Below are 17,904 nucleotides of genomic sequence, written 5' to 3'. Positions count from 1 at the left end.
ACATTGGGTTTTTTAGATACAACCTCTTTTTCCTCGGTAGAAAAACATTATAGACTTTTTGAGACATGAAATAGTTTTTTTATTTAAAATTAAAATACGTTATGATATTCCAAATCTAAAATTCCGTACTTGATTTTCCGTTTCCTATTTTCAGTAGGTATCTTACTTATTTTTCGAAAAATTCTTGTCAGAATGGCAACCCTAATTCATATACTTTTAGTACCTATGTTACACATAATTATTACTAGTTAAGTCACTTGAATAAAAACCACTCTTGAAGTAAGTCGCGCTCTTCTTTTACTTTGTTTTTCCACTTGTTCTCGCTTACAATTCTCATTAGTTGTAAGTCTACACCAGAGTATATCTAATATAATTATTACATAATTATTAGATATACTCTGGTCTACACCTGCTACACATTGACCTTAAAAAAACCCAAAGCTGTATAAAAGCAATTTTTGATCTTATTTCGAATTCAGTTTCGACAGCGTATGGATTGAGGCCTTATCCATAAGCTCCAAATTTTTAATATCCCACAGCCAATAATACAAATTTTGTTTTCTTTTCTTTCTTTCAGAAACTTCTTCGTAGAAATAGATAGTTGCAAGTCAACGATTAGAGACGTTAAGATTGGAGTCGCCCAAGGATCGAAACTTGGACCGTTCCTCTACAGCCTGATGACATCTGACCAGCCAGTGCCAATGGATTGTGAGAACCTGCCGTTTCCTACGATCGCAGTCCGAATAGTAGAAGCACACATAAGCAGACTCTACGAGTACTACCGGAAGTGGGTAATAAGGATAAATACCTCCAAATCGAAACTGGTATACTTCCAGAGACCCGTCACCAACAACATCCACTGTAGACCGATAGAAACCTTGTTCTGATCTTCCCGGATGGATCAAGGATTAAAGCCAAGAAGAACAATAAATACCTGGGAATACACTTCAATGAGCTGCTGCGCTTCAACCCACACTCTAAGACTGTGATAACGAAAGCCAACATCGCACTCCATTGAGTTCATCCTCTCTTTAAGAAGAAAACTGGATTAAGAAAACCAACGAAATTTTTGATATACAAACAACTGCTAAGACCAGTTTTCCGATATGGTTCACCAATCAAAAACTGAAATGAAAAAACTTATGGCTGAATCACAAACACGCTTCAGCTACGGTGGGCCTGCTTCGAGGTTGCTTTGATGACATTTCTATTATTTCATCCCTCCAAAGAGCAAATATTTTGTTGTCAGACAAAGCAAATGTTCAGATAATTGAACTAGAGCTCCCGTTTGGAGTCACATTACGTTACATTACGTTCTTTTCCTTACGATTGTTAACCGAAATGAGAGGTCGAAGCTCCATTGTGATAGCATGCATTGAATTCATATGGCTGAACTCGTAAACGTCAGGTGAAGCAGAAGCAGAAGCAGAAGCTAAAGCGTGTTTGTGATTCAGACATTAAAGTCTTCGATAGGAAGATACTAAGGATATGCACTGATCTACGATTTGACCAGTTCCTTGCACAGGCAGCAAGGAAGATAATCACCAAAGTCGCCAGCCACCCTAACCAATTAATGAGAAGGACGACCAATCAGGAGCGACACCCGGACCCGAGATACCTTTGTAGTATGGACGTTCAAGGTTTTTCAAAACTTCAGATAAAGTCAAATGAAGACCCACAAAATCATATCATAACTAATGAAAAATAAGGAAAACTACGTGAGATACTTAAATGATTTAAGCTGTGCCTCAAAGATTAAGATTTGTACTTTGCTAAAACATCATACAATTTATTGTTAAGAGATGATATGTTGTATTTTAACTAAGCTTTAAAAATTATGTTTACTGTGTTCGCTAAAGTTACCGATGACGATTAAATTTTTGATTTTCAACATTCCTTCTTTTTCATGAAATTTATATCTTAATATATATAATTCTTCTGTGAGTGTGTATGCCACTGAACTTCTCTTAAACGACTGGACCGATTTTGATGAAATTTTTTGTGTGTGTTCAAGGGGATCTGAGAATGGTTTAGATTCACAATTTTGTCCACTGGACAATGTTTTTTTAATTAATTTTTAATTTATTAGTAGTTGTTAAAAACTTCGTGCTGAGGAGTACATTAATTTACGTGACGCAGTAATCGGCAACGTAGATGCAACGAATGACATCAACAATTATTGGTACCGCATATATTCTCCCATCATCATACACTGGTAGCCCGCGTCATATGCAGGAATATATTCAAGATGCCATGACTTACGTACGTGCATACGGCCGACCTGATCTTTCTATCACATTTACGTGTAATCCAAACTGGGATGAAATCAAAAGTTTACTGTTGCCAGGTCAAACATCGATGCACCGTCATAATGTCACTGCACGTGTCTTTAAACAAAAATTATAATCTTTGATGAATTTGATTACACATTACTCGGTATTTGGTGAAACGCGTTGTTGGCTTTACTCTGTTGAATGGCAAAAACGATCTTTACCTCATGCGCATATTTTAATTTGGTTGGTGGATAAAATACGCGCAGAAGAAATTGACAAAATTATTTCAGCGGAAATTCCAGATCCGAATGTTGATCCAGAATTGTTTAACATTGTTACTACAAATATGATCCATGGCCCATGTTGCACTCTAAACATGATGTCGCCATGTATGGATAATGGAAAATGTACAAAACGTTTTCCAAAACCATTGAACTATGCAGTTCGGTGAAGTCTATCAAATACATTTGTAAGTATGTTCACAAGGATAGTGATAAAGCTATATTTGCTGTTCAAAATGTTAACGACAATGACGAAATAACACGTTATCATATGGGTCGATACATAAGTAGCAACGAAGCTATTTGGCGCATTTTAACGTTAACTATACATGAAAGGGATCCTGCTGTTATACATTTGGCTGTGCATCTTGAAAACGGACAGCGTGTTTACTTTACAGAAGAAACTGCACTACAACAGGCTCTGACGGCTCCAAAAACAACTCTTACTCTATTTTTTAACCTTTGTTAAAAAAAAGTCGACAAGATGATGTTGGTCAATTCGCAAGGACGTTGATGTACACTGATGTTCCTAAGTTTTTTACATGGAATAAACAATCAAAGAATTGGGAACCGCGGAAACTAGGCATTCCAGTACCAGGATTCGCTGATATATTTATGACAAAAACCTTAGGTCGATTATATACAGTTCGTGCTAAGCAACGCGAATGTTTTTTTTGCGTTTATTACTGGTTAACGTCCCTGAACCATAGAATTTTTGAAACATGGTGGCTACCAAAGATGAGTTAATAACAAGTATCTTTCCAGATTTAAGACATAATTATACTAATCATGAATGGCTGCGAGAGCGAGCTATTTTAGCCGCAAAAAATTTAGATGCTGACGCCATCAATTTTAAAATGCAACACTAATTGCCTGGTGATGAAATTACATTTAAATTGATTGACACTGTTGTTGACCCTGACGAAGTTGTCAACTATCCTGTAGAGTTTATAAATTCACTAGATTTACCTGGAATGCCACCACATAATTTATGACTTAAAATTGGCTCACCTATAATTCTGCTTCGAAATTTAAATGCCCCAAAATTGTGTAATGGCACGCGGTTAGTTGTAAAAAAATCATGGGCAACATTCTTGAAGCCACTATTTTGAGTGGAAAATTTCAATGTGAAGTTGTACTTTTACCACGGATCCCAATGATTTCTTCAGATTCGCCTATACCATTCAAACGTTTACAATTTTCAATCCGCTTGGCATATGCTATGACTATAAATAAGTCACAAGGCCAAACAATGACAATTTGTGGCTTAGATTTAGAAAACCCATGTTTTTCTCACGGCCAATTATATGTTGCGTGTTCCAGAGTTGGAAAACCATCGAATTTATTTATTTATACACCTCCACCAAAAATATTGTACATCCAATGGTATTAGATAAATTAAGTTTTTGTATATAAAAAAATATATTTTTAAAATAAAATAGTTTGAGTGTAAGCTTTTTTGCCTTTAATTAAAACAAGTTGAAGATTTCATTACACATACTAACACGCTATCGATTAGTCTAATTGTAATAAATTTACATGTAATGACGTTAGATATTGTCATAACATTTGAATAATAATTTTCATCAAAATGGTCCAGAATGTTTTAGCTTATTAAAAAAGTTTGAAATTTTCAAATTAAAGACGTGTAGACAGGAAAACGTCTGTCGGGTCCGCTAGTTATATTCATAAAACTAAAAAGAACTATACCCCCAAAAACAATTGACAAATCAATATTGTTTGAAATATTTAACAGCCAGTAAGAACTTCAAAATCACTCGAGAAATTACCATTTTCTTGTGTTAAATAAAAGAGGAAAATTTAGTTTGAATTACTCTTTATGAGTATTTTATTATATTTATTATAATTGGCATATAATAACAATTTTAGTCTATTTCAACAATTTATAATACTTTTGTCTTATAGATAAATAAAACCTATAACTAAAATAAAACTTAACTAACAATTTTTAAGTCTTGAATCGGAACTAAACTTTAATTATAAATGTACATTTTATATACCTAGTTATGATTTATGAATAATAGGAACAATTAATAAAAAGCAGTTTTAAAGTGAGTATATATAATAAAAAGAGACTAGATTTAATCCACTTCTTCTACTGTTGGGCCACTGTAGCCGTTGCCAAAGCCATTTGCCTGTTGCTTAAAGTTAGCTGATTGCTGACCTCCACAACCTCCATTTGCAGCTCCTGTGTGTATTTTGGTCATAATTGGGCTGCAGATTCTGGTTGCTTCTTCCATCTTATGCTCGAATTCTTCCTTCTCCGCTGTGGTGTTATTGTCCAACCATTTGATTGTTTCAGTGCAGCATTCCAAGGCTCTATCTTTGTCAGACTGTTCCAGCTTGTTGCCGGCCTGTTCAACTGCTTGTTTCACGTTGAACACGTATCCTTCTAAGCTGTTGCGAGCGGCGATGCGTTGACGATGTTTTTCGTCCTCTTCCTGGTACTTCTCCGCTTCAGACACCATTCGGTCGATTTCGGCTTGTGATAGTCGACCCTTGTCGTTTTTGATTGTGATGTTCTTCGCTGCACCAGAACCCATTTCCTTGGCAGCAACGTTCAAGATTCCATTAGCGTCCAAATCGAAGGTCACATCGATCTTTGGAACACCGCGAGGTGCTGGTGGAATGCCAGTCAAATTGAATGTTCCCAAAAGATTGTTGTCTTTGGTGAGCGCCCTTTCTCCCTCGAACACCTGGATGGTCACCGCTGGCTGGTTATCGGCATAAGTAGTGAACGTCTTCGACTGTTTGCACGGAATCCTTGAGTTGCGTTCAATAAGTTTCGTCATCACACCTCCGGCTGTTTCGATTCCAAGGGACAAGGGAGCCACATCGACTAGGAGAACATCCTGAATTTCACTGCTCTTGTCACCACTCAGGATTGCTGCTTGAATGGCTGCTCCATAGGCAACTGCCTCATCAGGATTGATCGACAGATTTAGTGTTTTTCCATTGAAGAACGACTGAAGGAGATTCTGCACTTTTGGAATCCTCGTTGAACCTCCAACCAAAACGATGTCGTGTATTTGGCCCTTATCCATTTTAGCATCCTTCAAGGCTTTCTCCACGGGGTCTAGGGTCGAGCGGAATAGATCCGAACACAACTCCTCAAATCTTGCTCGACTGATCTTTGTGTAGAAGTCGATTCCTTCGTATAGAGCATCAATTTCAAGGGTGGCTTCAGTGCTAGATGAGAGTGTGCGCTTGGCTCTTTCTGCTGCTGTTCTCAAGCGTCGAAGAGCTCGAGGGTTCGACTTCAGATCCTTCTTATACTTGCGTTTGAATTCTTCTGAGAAGTGATTCACCAAACGGTTGTCGAAGTCTTCACCTCCCAAATGTGTATCACCAGCCGTCGACCTTACTTCGAACAGCGACCCTTCATCGATGGTCAGTATGGAGACATCAAAGGTTCCACCTCCCAAATCGAATATCAGTACATTTCGTTCACCAGACAGATTTTTGTCCAAACCATAAGCCAAGGCTGCTGCTGTTGGTTCATTAATGATTCTGAGCACATTCAACCCAGCAATGGCTCCAGCGTCTTTGGTTGCTTGCCGCTGTGAGTCATTGAAATAGGCTGGAACAGTGATAACTGCATCTCTGAGTGTCTGGCCCAAGTAGGCCTCAGCAGTCTCCTTCATCTTTGTCAGAACCATTGAGCTGATTTCCTCTGGAGCGAATGACTTTTGCTCCCCCTTGAACTCCACACTAATCTTTGGTTTTCCACAGTCACTCACGACTTTGAATGGCCAGTGCTTCATGTCATCCTGGATCTTCTGGTCGTCAAACTTTCGCCCAATCAACCTCTTTGCATCGAACACTGTGTTTTTGGGGTTCATGGCAACCTGGTTCTTGGCCGCATCACCGATGAGTCGTTCTGAGTCTGTGAACGCCACATAGCTGGGGGTTGTTCGGTTGCCCTGGTCGTTTGCGATGATTTCTACCTTTCCGTGCTGGAACACTCCGACACAGGAGTAGGTAGTTCCCAAATCAATACCGATTGCTGGCATTTTCTTTTGTTTTTACTTCTTACTTTTTACTTTGAAAATAAAACTGTTTAACGTTTATGATTGATAAAATAACAAAATTCACTTTTCGTTTTCTTGCTTTTGTTTTACTGAATTTAATTAAACTTTTAACTTTTTAACCACTTTTAAAAATATTCACTCACAAAAGTTCGTTACTTTTTGTTGCACTTTGCAATTTTCAATTTCAAAATGAAATCTGAATACTGAATGAAGCTAAGAGAGCCGAGCCAGCTATTTATATGATTTCTAAGGAAAAGAGAAATTTCTCGAATCACCTTCTAGAGATTTGTAGAATATTGTGGAAATAAACAAAACAAACAAAAATAAAGCCTGCAATGAATATACAAAAACAAGTATCAAAATAAACAAAAGTAAGTAAGTAAAGATAGAAGAAAGGTAAAGAGAATGAAGAACATGAAAAGGAGGGGTATCAAGCAAAAAATTAAAGGAAACTCAAGAGAGGAGAAATGTAAGAGAGTCAAATTCCCCAGTGCGAAAACTAAGGTAAGGAAGGAAACAGGAGAACTTACATTTATTTAATTTAATAATTTATTTATTTATATTTTAAAGAGATAGTTAAAGGAGCTTAGCGTTGCCATCGTAAGCATACTGTGTATATAGATATTTTGTATTACTGACTGTATATTTACAATGAATAACTATTTAATAGAGCCGAAATGTTACAGAATGTTTGCTAAATAAGTAAATTTCAATATAGAAAATTTTTAATAGGTGCTCCTTTTTGTGTTTACTGATTTAAACCTAATACAAATGTTAATTTTCTCTTGATAGACAAAGAAAGACAATTCACAATTATCAATATTAACCAAATCAGTCAATTATATATCATTATTTTATGGTACTAAAAATGTAACACCACTATTGGTAGTAGCTTTTATATTGACAAACACAATAGATAAATATTAAAATAACTTATTTAAAAATTAACAATGAAACAGATAGGTGGGAATGACAAGAAAGAGGATGGCCATCAGTTAAAAGATGTCTAGAATGAACGGCCTATTTCTTTACAAAGTCCTAATGTTAGTACCAATACTAGTCCTAAAATAAGTACTTAAATCAGTATTTTTTCATTTCTTGACTGAACTACTAAAATCTAGTCTTATTTATTTGCCACCTACAGTCCCTGGCCATATTATTAGACGCACTGCAGAATTTTTATAATTATTAGATTATGCGCATTATTTTTAACGTTTGAGAATGGATGTATGGTTACATTTTTACTTACAAGATGGAGCTCTATGGCGCACAGCCCGGCCCATAAAAACTTATTTGTTGGACTGATCGGGAAACAGCCCTGATATCAACCCAATTAAAAATGTGTGGGAGCTGATGAAAAGGGAAGTAGCTAAAAATGCGGTCACTTATTGAAAGAGTAATTCACGTGAGGAATCACCACCCACAAATGCAGGAAACAGTCAAATCATCCATTGAAAGTATGCCGAGCAGGATTAATGCTCTTATTAAAGCAACAGTAGGTTCAGTGGCGGTTCCTGGTCTTCAGTTCTGGGTTGGCTACTTTGGTCAAATCTAAACGTAATAAAAACAAAAAATTTTATTTATTTTTTAAGTTATTTTTTTTAATTAAAAACTTATTTATTTATATAAAAATCAAGTCGTCGCTCTATTTTAAAAAATTTTCAAGAACTTGCTCATAAAAGCTTTTAATATTTCTTAACTCTGACAACATTTCTTTTTCTATTAAAATAAGAGCTAAGTTGCTTAATCTTTACTGGCCTTGTGTGCTTCTAAGATACGTCTTTATTCTTCTTAGGCAGAAAAAATACGTTCGACTGAAGCGGTTGTAGCTGGAATAGTGCAGATAAGTTTTGAAAGTGAATAAACTTGTTCAAAGCTTCCAGAAATATTTTTGGACTCCAACCATAGAAGAACGTCATATGGATTCAAAGTTTTCGCTGTTGTTGATGTATTTTCCGGCAGTTTAATTTCGGTATAGTTGGCATATATAATACGGTCAATTCATTTATTCAAATTCAAATATTTCTGGGTAGAATTCAATCAGTTTTGTTATCAAATCATCAGGAAAATATTGATTTTGGCGATATTCTAATATTTTTTTGCCGTTCATCAAATTGAAAAACTTCAATTTTTCAATTTCGTTTGAACACAAATCTTCGTTTCGAACCGCTCTTTTTTCAGCGTTTAATGAAACAATTTCGATGGTATACTGCCAAAATTGATCAAACCCGTCTGCTCGCATTACTTTAATCTTGGATGTCATATGACTCATTGAGCATTATGGCAACAAATGTTGCTTGTTGTAATTGTTTCGTTATATTTGAGCTGAGCTGAGTACCTCTCCAACCGCTTTGATTAAATCATTCTGAATCGCCATTGATGTTCCTTCAAAAACTGTAGCAGTTTCAAAGTGTTGAGCTATGATAGGGTCGTTACGTTTCAACAGGTTGAGAAGTTCAACATAGTTTCCTAGATTCAAAGAGAGGAAAAAAGTAGACAAGGCCAACAGAACAGTGCAATTTTGTTTTCACACCCTGCTAACCACGGATAAAGTGAATATTGAGTTGTATTAAAACTTCGTATATACTCTCTTTTAGAAGCTTTATACGTTGTTTTTAAACTCCCCAATTTAGGACAAGGACGCCAATTTTAATTATTAATAGTTTTTCCGTATATGTTCTTCAGCTGTAGCAAAATCAATTTTTCTTCTTAAGATTTTGAAATATAAAAATAAAAACATGAGAAATGTCCTTGCAAGGGGCCAAGTCATTCTTTTTTGATGTTCTTTTGTTCTTTGTGTGAGAAAAAGGACGCTCTTAAGCATATTTTTATCTATCATTCACAACAAGTTAAAAAGGGCGACATTTACCCCCCTCTTAGGCCAGTTTCCGGCCCCTGGGCTGGGGAGTTTGGGAATGTTATGCATACCTGGAGGTAACGCTTAGCATATACAAAAATAACCAAGAGAGCATTATTTTTTGCAAGCAAAATTATTTCGTTGACTGGACTATCTATGCCGGATAATCTATGAAACCCAGCAAGATCAAATTATATTTTCTTATTTTAAAGCAGTAATGTACAATGTAAAAGATTGCATAACCCCAAAGAAAAATACAGCCGTACGCTACTAACACATACCCCACCCGCCCATACACATCATTTTGGATAGATTTAAGTATGAAAATCGCACTGTAGCTATGTACCTATGTAGTGTAGGTTATCAAAAGTAAAAAGAATCATCGAAATATAATTATGAAATCTATGATTGGTAGGTAGGTACCTACACAATTTTTGTTTCAATATAAGAACCCTTATTTTGCTGGACTAAATGGTGTATGTTAAAAAACTAACATGAAACACATTTTTTTGTAACAATTGAATTATGTTTTAAAACACGTTACGTAGGTTTTATCTATACCTATAAAGCTTATTTATTTTAAGAAAAAAGTTTTTGATAATAAATTTAAAAGGAAAGTTCAAATTCGCCTATAAAGTACTGCCACATGAAATCGCCACGCTAATAAGAACTTTTAAATAACGTACTATCAAAAAAAAATGAAAAAATAAACAGATTCATTGACCACTTTATTTGCCTTTAAAATGCTTGTAAATTTTGAGAAATGTACCGAAAATGTTAATACGTATAATTTAATTTATAGTAGTACCCGTAGCATGATGGTTAGTGCGTTGGACTGTCATGCAAGGGATCTTGGGTTCAATCCCTGCCTGTGCCACCTTAATTTAAAAAAAATTAATTTTCGCGGGTACTGCCTCTTGCGAGGAATTGACAAATCCTTCAAGAGTAATTCTTGTCATGAAAAAGTGCTTTCTCAAACTAGCCGTTCGGATTCGGCCTTAAATTGTAGGTCCCTTCCATTCCTGACAACAGTACTCGCACACAGGAATGGTTGAGAGTTGTAAGTCACTAGGCCCTGGTTCACAACGGACTGTTGCGCCACCCCATTTGATTTTTGATTTTGTATAATTTAATTTATGACAGTTAAAAGTTGTTTTTTAATTAATTCCGCCACTGAAAAGAAAACTACAATTAAGTTTCAAGATAAATTCATTCAAACAGAACATTCATTAACTAAAAATTAGGTTTAGGATAAAAGACCAAGCAGTAAGCACACACCATCAATTTTTTTTATGGGGTTTTTCTACCCAAATAGAGAAAACCATATCCCACAGCTACAGTCCCAATGCATTTTTTCTCATGTTTTTCTCCACAGGTTCAGGCTTGCCAGATTTTTATAAGCCAATATCGCATTGAAAAAAAGGATATATCACGCATTTTGGACTCTGACAACCTGGCAGCATGCCTAGTTTTTATGATTTTCGCACTGAGACTGTCTCGCTACAAACGACCAAGCAGAACACACATTTTCTTCTCGCATTTTTCTACTTGTTGCGTTGGCGCATATTAGTAGCGCCAACTTTTGTGAATATTTTTTCGGTCTGTTCTTAAAGATAGAATGAGATAGCCTATCGGCACATCGGGAATAATAGTATAGTTTTGAATGTCATTTCTTTGATGGCGACAAATTGTATCGCCAACTCTAGACTGAAATTAAAAGCATTAAAAAATAAAAAGTAACTTTGTATGGGATTAATGTAGCACGTACGGGTTGCAGTAAATGGCTCTATTTATATAGGTTTTTCTGGTTTTATAATGATTTGAGCACATTGGGATGTTATGTTTTTTTGTTTTATGCATTCAATCTTTATAGAAATAATTTGTTTGTCTATTTAAGCTGAAATTTTAGGGTTGGCGTTGGCGCAGCCAACCTAGCCAACTGAGAGCAATCGCCACTGAGTAGGTTCAACAAAATATTGAAAAAAATTACAAAAATAACAACAAAAATATTAATAAAAAAAAATGTTGTTTAAATAGCTTGCTTTATTTCTAGGAAGTAGTTTATATTCTGCATACAAAATAATTTAAATGCATTACAATATTCGAAAACCTGATTAAAATCGCTGGAAGTTAAGATTTTGCATAAAATCTAAAGTGCGTATAATAATATGGCCAGGGACTGTAGTATTTGATAGGACTCTGTCGTAAGCAGCATGCTAGGATCTGGTTATCATACTAGATATATTTACAGAAGTATTAAGCTATAGATCTGTCAAATAGGTAACGAGTACTTGTTAATACGGGGTATTTTCTGGTACTTTTTATTTTATTTTTGTTTATTCTAAATATGTTCAGTTTTGGTATCTATAGGTAAAAATAATTACTTTCTGCTGTAAATTTATGTTTTAAGTATTAGTTAAGTTTTTGGGGTGAAAATTAGTTTTAAAATTTTTAAAGTATCGCAAACTATGAAGAAAATGAGCTAATTATTGAGGTTGTTCGACGTATTTACCATATTCCACACTTCTTCAGAACTATAATAGATGCCTTAATGCATAGCAAAAAGGTATATGGACATGGAATATAGCCAGAATAGTAGATGACGTCGTTGGTCGATTATATGGCACATACCTTTGTATGTAGGTAAATGGAAATATGTACACATGCAAACTCATGTACAAACTATCATTTGCATCAAAAAATATATCTAACTAATCCAAAATGACAAGACTTTGAAAATCTTTAACAATTGCATTATTCCGCAAAAAGCAAATCAAACGCAAAAATATGTAACCAAAGAAAACATTCTGCAAATCATTGTTTCGAAACTGCTAATTAAAAATTTTAATTTTGTTTTATTCATTTTAAGATTTGTCTATGGTTACAATTATCAAATAAATATACAAATAATATATAAAATGTCAATTCGGTGTAAAATTCAAAATTAGACCACATTTAGACATATTACTTTCTAGGAGTGGGTCGTGAAATTAGAGCGGGTTTGTTAGTAGAAGTGATGTGAAGAAATGTAGGGGTACTAGTTTTTCGTTAGGACTACGCCACAGTACTTGTCATATAAGTTGGGACGAATGTGACGTTAACGTTTGTCAATGATGAGAAATGTCAATTTGTTCAGAAAGGTCCAGGTCCAGAAGTGGTAAGATCGCATGGTTTACTCTATTTTCTACTTCAATGGTTACTTTTATTGAAATTTTATGTAAAAATACGTTATTTGAAAAAATAAATTTCCCTTCCAAATTTGTACTCTTGCTCAATTATTTACAAAATTCAAAAGCTAAAAAAACCAAATTTAAAAAAAAAGTATTTATTGAAGGGAGCCTACGATACTAAATATGAATTTGCATCAAGCATCAAGAAGATTTATTTCATTTTGAAGCTTAGATGATCGTTTATTGATTTGAAAAGTAAAGGACGCATGGTAAAGCTCACATCATCCGCTTCCCCTATCATTAAAAATTTAAATTCATGTAAGTCACAGTCAGCATATTCAAAAATATACGTAAACATTTTTATTATCATATGCTTATTTTCGGTATTTGCATTTTATTATTAAGCGAACAATTGGAAACATTAAAGCTTAATTAAATAGTTAATCATTGTAAATGTTTTGTTAGTAATACAAAAGTACACAGAACGTTGGAATTTTGTATATCGTGAGATGGCAGCGCTAAGCTCCTTTACCTATCTCTTTAAAATACTAAGAGAAATAAATGTAAGTTCTCCTGTTTCCTTCCTTGCCTTAGTTTTCGCACTGGGGAATTTGACTCTCTTACATTTCTCCTCTCTTGAATTTCCTTTAATTTTTTGCTTCATACCCCTCCTTTTCGTATTCTTCATTCTCTTTGCCTTTCTTCTACTTATTTTTGTTTATTTTGAGACTTGTTTTTGTATATTCGGGCTTTATTTTTGCTTGTTTTGTTTATTTCCACAATATTCTACAAATCTCTAGAAGGTGATTCGAGAAATTTCTCTTTTCCTCTGAAATCATATAAATAGCTGGCTCGGCTCTCTTAGCTTCATTCAGTATTCAGATTTCATATTGAAATTGAAAATTGCAAAGTGCAACAAAAAGTAACGAACTTTTGTGAGTGAAGATTTTTCAAAGTGGTTATAAAGTTAAAAGTTTAATTAAATTGAGTGAAACAAAAGCAAGAAAAGTGAATTTTGTTATTTTATCAAGCATAAACGTAAAACAGTTTTATTTTCAAAGTAAAAAGTATAAACAAAAAAGATGCCGGCAATCGGTATTGATTTGGGAACTACCTACTCCTGTGTCGGAGTGTTCCAGCACGGAAAGGTAGAAATCATCGCAAACGACCCCAGCTATGTGGCGTTCACAGACTCAGAACGACTCATCGGTGATGCGGCCAAGAACCAGGTTGCCATGAACCCCAAAAACACAGTGTTCGATGCAAAGAGGTTGATTGGGCGAAAGTTTGACGACCAGAAGATCCAGGATGACATGAAGCACTGGCCATTCAAAGTCGTGAGTGACTGTGGAAAACCAAAGATTAGTGTGGAGTTCAAGGGGGAGCAAAAGTCATTCGCTCCAGAGGAAATCAGCTCAATGGTTCTGACAAAGATGAAGGAGACTGCTGAGGCCTACTTGGGCCAGACACTCAGAGATGCAGTTATCACTGTTCCAGCCTATTTCAATGACTCACAGCGGCAAGCAACCAAAGACGCTGGAGCCATTGCTGGGTTGAATGTGCTCAGAATCATTAATGAACCAACAGCAGCAGCCTTGGCTTATGGTTTGGACAAAAATCTGTCTGGTGAACGAAATGTACTGATATTCGATTTGGGAGGTGGAACCTTTGATGTCTCCATACTGACCATCGATGAAGGGTCGCTGTTCGAAGTAAGGTCGACGGCTGGTGATACACATTTGGGAGGTGAAGACTTCGACAACCGTTTGGTGAATCACTTCTCAGAAGAATTCAAACGCAAGTATAAGAAGGATCTGAAGTCGAACCCTCGAGCTCTTCGACGCTTGAGAACAGCAGCAGAAAGAGCCAAGCGCACACTCTCATCTAGCACTGAAGCCACCCTTGAAATTGATGCTCTATACGAAGGAATCGACTTCTACACAAAGATCAGTCGAGCAAGATTTGAGGAGTTGTGTTCGGATCTATTCCGCTCGACCCTAGACCCCGTGGAGAAAGCCTTGAAGGATGCTAAAATGGATAAGGGCCAAATACACGACATCGTTTTGGTTGGAGGTTCAACGAGGATTCCAAAAGTGCAGAATCTCCTTCAGTCGTTCTTCAATGGAAAAACACTAAATCTGTCGATCAATCCTGATGAGGCAGTTGCCTATGGAGCAGCCATTCAAGCAGCAATCCTGAGTGGTGACAAGAGCAGTGAAATTCAGGATGTTCTCCTAGTCGATGTGGCTCCCTTGTCCCTTGGAATCGAAACAGCCGGAGGTGTGATGACGAAACTTATTGAACGCAACTCAAGGATTCCGTGCAAACAGTCGAAGACGTTCACTACTTATGCCGATAACCAGCCAGCGGTGACCATCCAGGTGTTCGAGGGAGAAAGGGCGCTCACCAAAGACAACAATCTTTTGGGAACATTCAATTTGACTGGCATTCCACCAGCACCTCGCGGTGTTCCAAAGATCGATGTGACCTTCGATTTGGACGCTAATGGAATCTTGAACGTTGCTGCCAAGGAAATGGGTTCTGGTGCAGCGAAGAACATCACAATCAAAAACGACAAGGGTCGACTATCACAAGCCGAAATCGACCGAATGGTGTCTGAAGCGGAGAAGTACCAGGAAGAGGACGAAAAACATCGTCAACGCATCGCCGCTCGCAACAGCTTAGAAGGATACGTGTTCAACGTGAAACAAGCAGTTGAACAGGCCGGCAACAAGCTGGAACAGTCTGACAAAGATAGAGCCTTGGAATGCTGCACTGAAACAATCAAATGGTTGGACAATAACACCACAGCCGAGAAGGAAGAATTCGAGCATAAAATGGAAGAAGCAACCAGAATCTGCAGTCCGATTATGACCAAAATACACACAGGAGTTGCAGGTGGAGCTGGTGGTTGTGGAGGTCAGCAATCAGCTAACTTTAAACAACAGGCAAATGGCTTTGGCAACGGCTACAGTGGCCCAACAGTAGAAGAAGTGGATTAAATCTAGTCTCTTGTATTTGAATGTTATTATTCTTAGACTGAGCTTTTTATTTAGTATTCCTATTATTCATAAATTATTACCATACAAAGTGTACATTTATTTAAGAAATTGTTAATTTAGTTTTATGTTAGTTATAGGTTATGTTTATTTATAAGAAAAAAAAAGTTATTATAAATTGTTTAAAAAGACTGTTATAATAAATATTATAAAATTCTCATAACGAGTAATTTAAATTAACTTTTTGTCTTTTATTTGATGCAAGAAAATGGTATTTTCTTGAGTGGTTTTGAAGACCGTTATTGGTTATGGAACATTTCAAACAATGTGGATTGTTTTTGGGGTCTATTTATTCAGTCTTGAACAAACAGTAACAGCATTTGTTTGTCCGAATAAAGCAAAAATATGTTGTAGGTGTGCTTAACCCTTTCAAAAATGTAATCGTCATCGACAACTTATGCGAATCCTGACAAAAACTTTTATCAAATACGTTAGTAAAGTAAAACGATTTTACACCGTTGCATTTCGAACGGATTACGATTGTAATGCACTCTTGATAGAGCTGATAAATCAAGGGTAGTTTTACTTTGTGTAATGCCTGCAATATTCATCACGATTGTGTTTTCTGCGCTCAGGGTACAAAATAATGTTTTGAAACGCAATAAGTTTTACACACAAATATGCGTTTTACTGTCATTTTTTAATGGAACAACATACATAGCTGAAATTTGTAATAAAATTACTCATTTAAAAATCAATAATTGGAGTGTATTTTTGCGGACTTTGGTAAAGCGTTTTTTCGAGTTTTGCTTGTTTAATTAAGGATAGGGAAGAACTCTCAAACTGGTTTGAAACCTTTTCGGGAGTGAGACAAGGTTGTACTATTTTTTAGACGACATTTTAGGCTTTTTATACGTTGACATAATGGGCAGGTTCAGACGACATAAGAACTTTAAAACTGGGCAAGTTTCTAGTATCTGATTGGCCAGTTGCCAAAAAAATAACCTTCCAATTCAGGCAACTTTAATGGAATATTGACTGGAAAGTAAGTCAAGAAAAATCTCTCTTACTAGTGAAGTCAAGTCTACTTCTATCAAAATGACAGTTGATAATGATTTTTCCATCAACTGAAAGCTGAAATTTATTGCTCTATGATTTATTTATTTTCTGCACAACTTCATTTAATGCTTTCTTTAAAAGAGTTCCTTGTCAATTTGGAAAAGAAATAACTAATATTTCTTTACAATACAAAATACAAATCGTGGTGGACTTGTAGCTTGCCTGAGGAGTGTTTTGAAAAAAGTAATTTTGTTGGTACTTTTTGTACTATGAACTCAAAGTAGAGATTTGAGAAGTAAGGTTCTGAATTTGAAAGTCATGACGCTTGATAAACAAACTAGTTGCCTTGGTTAAAATGTACGTTCAAAGAATGAAGTTGACTGCAAAAGAAGTCCCTTATATTGGATGAATCTGCCCAACGTGTGAAATACATCATTTAATTGACCACCAAGCGAATTGTTGCAGGCATCGATTCTTTGGAGGTAATTTTCGACCACTTTTTGACACATTTTGGCTGGTATCTCAGCTATAACTTGACAAAACGTTTATCTGCATAACGAGGGTCTTTTACGTAGCCCCACAAAAAAAGTACAGCGTTGTCTTATCGCATGACATTGGTAGCCACTTGATATCGCCACGACGAGAAGTTACGCGGCCAGGAAATGTCTTCCAATCAAACCATATTCGCTCGAGTTGTGTGGCATATGGCACCGTCTTGTTGAAACCACATATTCTTCAAGTCGTATTTCCAAAAATCCAATTAACGGTTTTTTTTTATAAATCAAAAAAACTGAACAAAAATTGAAATTTGGGCTTCAATCTTATTTTATCTTATAAGAAATATTGTATTTAAAATTCTGAAAAATTTTGAGAAAAATCGAATTGACAGTTTTTTTTACAAAATTTTACAAAAAATAAAAACACACAAAAAAATAAATAAAAGTTGGTAAAAATAGATTTTCGACTCAATTTTTTTTTAGATCTTTGAGATATTGGCTTTAAACTACTTTTATCTTTCAAAAAATATTTTTGTTAACATTTAGTAAAAGTTTGAAAGAAATCGAATAGACAATATTTTTACAAAAAATTAAAAACCGAATAAAAATATTGGCTTTAAACTACTTTTTTCTTGTAAAAAATATTGTTGTCAACACTTAGTAAAATTTTAAGGAAAATCTATTTTATTACAAAAAATAAAACCTAACAAAAAACA

At 35.4% G+C, this 17,904-nt stretch overlaps 2 protein-coding genes across 2 annotated transcripts; one reads left to right on the top strand and one right to left on the bottom strand.

The window, feature by feature from the left end:
• Window positions 1–4,555: 4,555 nt before the first annotated feature.
• LOC129938856 (heat shock protein 68) lies at window positions 4,556–6,703 on the bottom strand. Its single transcript, XM_056046661.1, has one exon. The coding sequence runs from the start codon at window positions 6,586–6,588 to the stop codon at window positions 4,657–4,659; it is 1,932 nt and encodes a 643-aa protein (XP_055902636.1). The 5' UTR covers window positions 6,589–6,703; the 3' UTR covers window positions 4,556–4,656.
• Window positions 6,704–13,523: 6,820 nt separating this feature from the next.
• LOC129939046 (heat shock protein 68-like) lies at window positions 13,524–15,741 on the top strand. The gene has a single exon (XM_056046911.1). The coding sequence runs from the start codon at window positions 13,716–13,718 to the stop codon at window positions 15,633–15,635; it is 1,920 nt and encodes a 639-aa protein (XP_055902886.1). The 5' UTR covers window positions 13,524–13,715; the 3' UTR covers window positions 15,636–15,741.
• The last annotated feature ends 2,163 nt before the right edge of the window (window positions 15,742–17,904 follow it).

This window comes from Eupeodes corollae, chromosome 1 (genome assembly GCF_945859685.1).
Source record: "Eupeodes corollae chromosome 1, idEupCoro1.1, whole genome shotgun sequence".
NCBI classification, from domain to species: Eukaryota; Metazoa; Arthropoda; class Insecta; order Diptera; family Syrphidae; genus Eupeodes; species Eupeodes corollae.
Note: the sequence above shows the minus strand (reverse complement) of the source record. Positions and strands in the feature narration are given on the sequence as shown.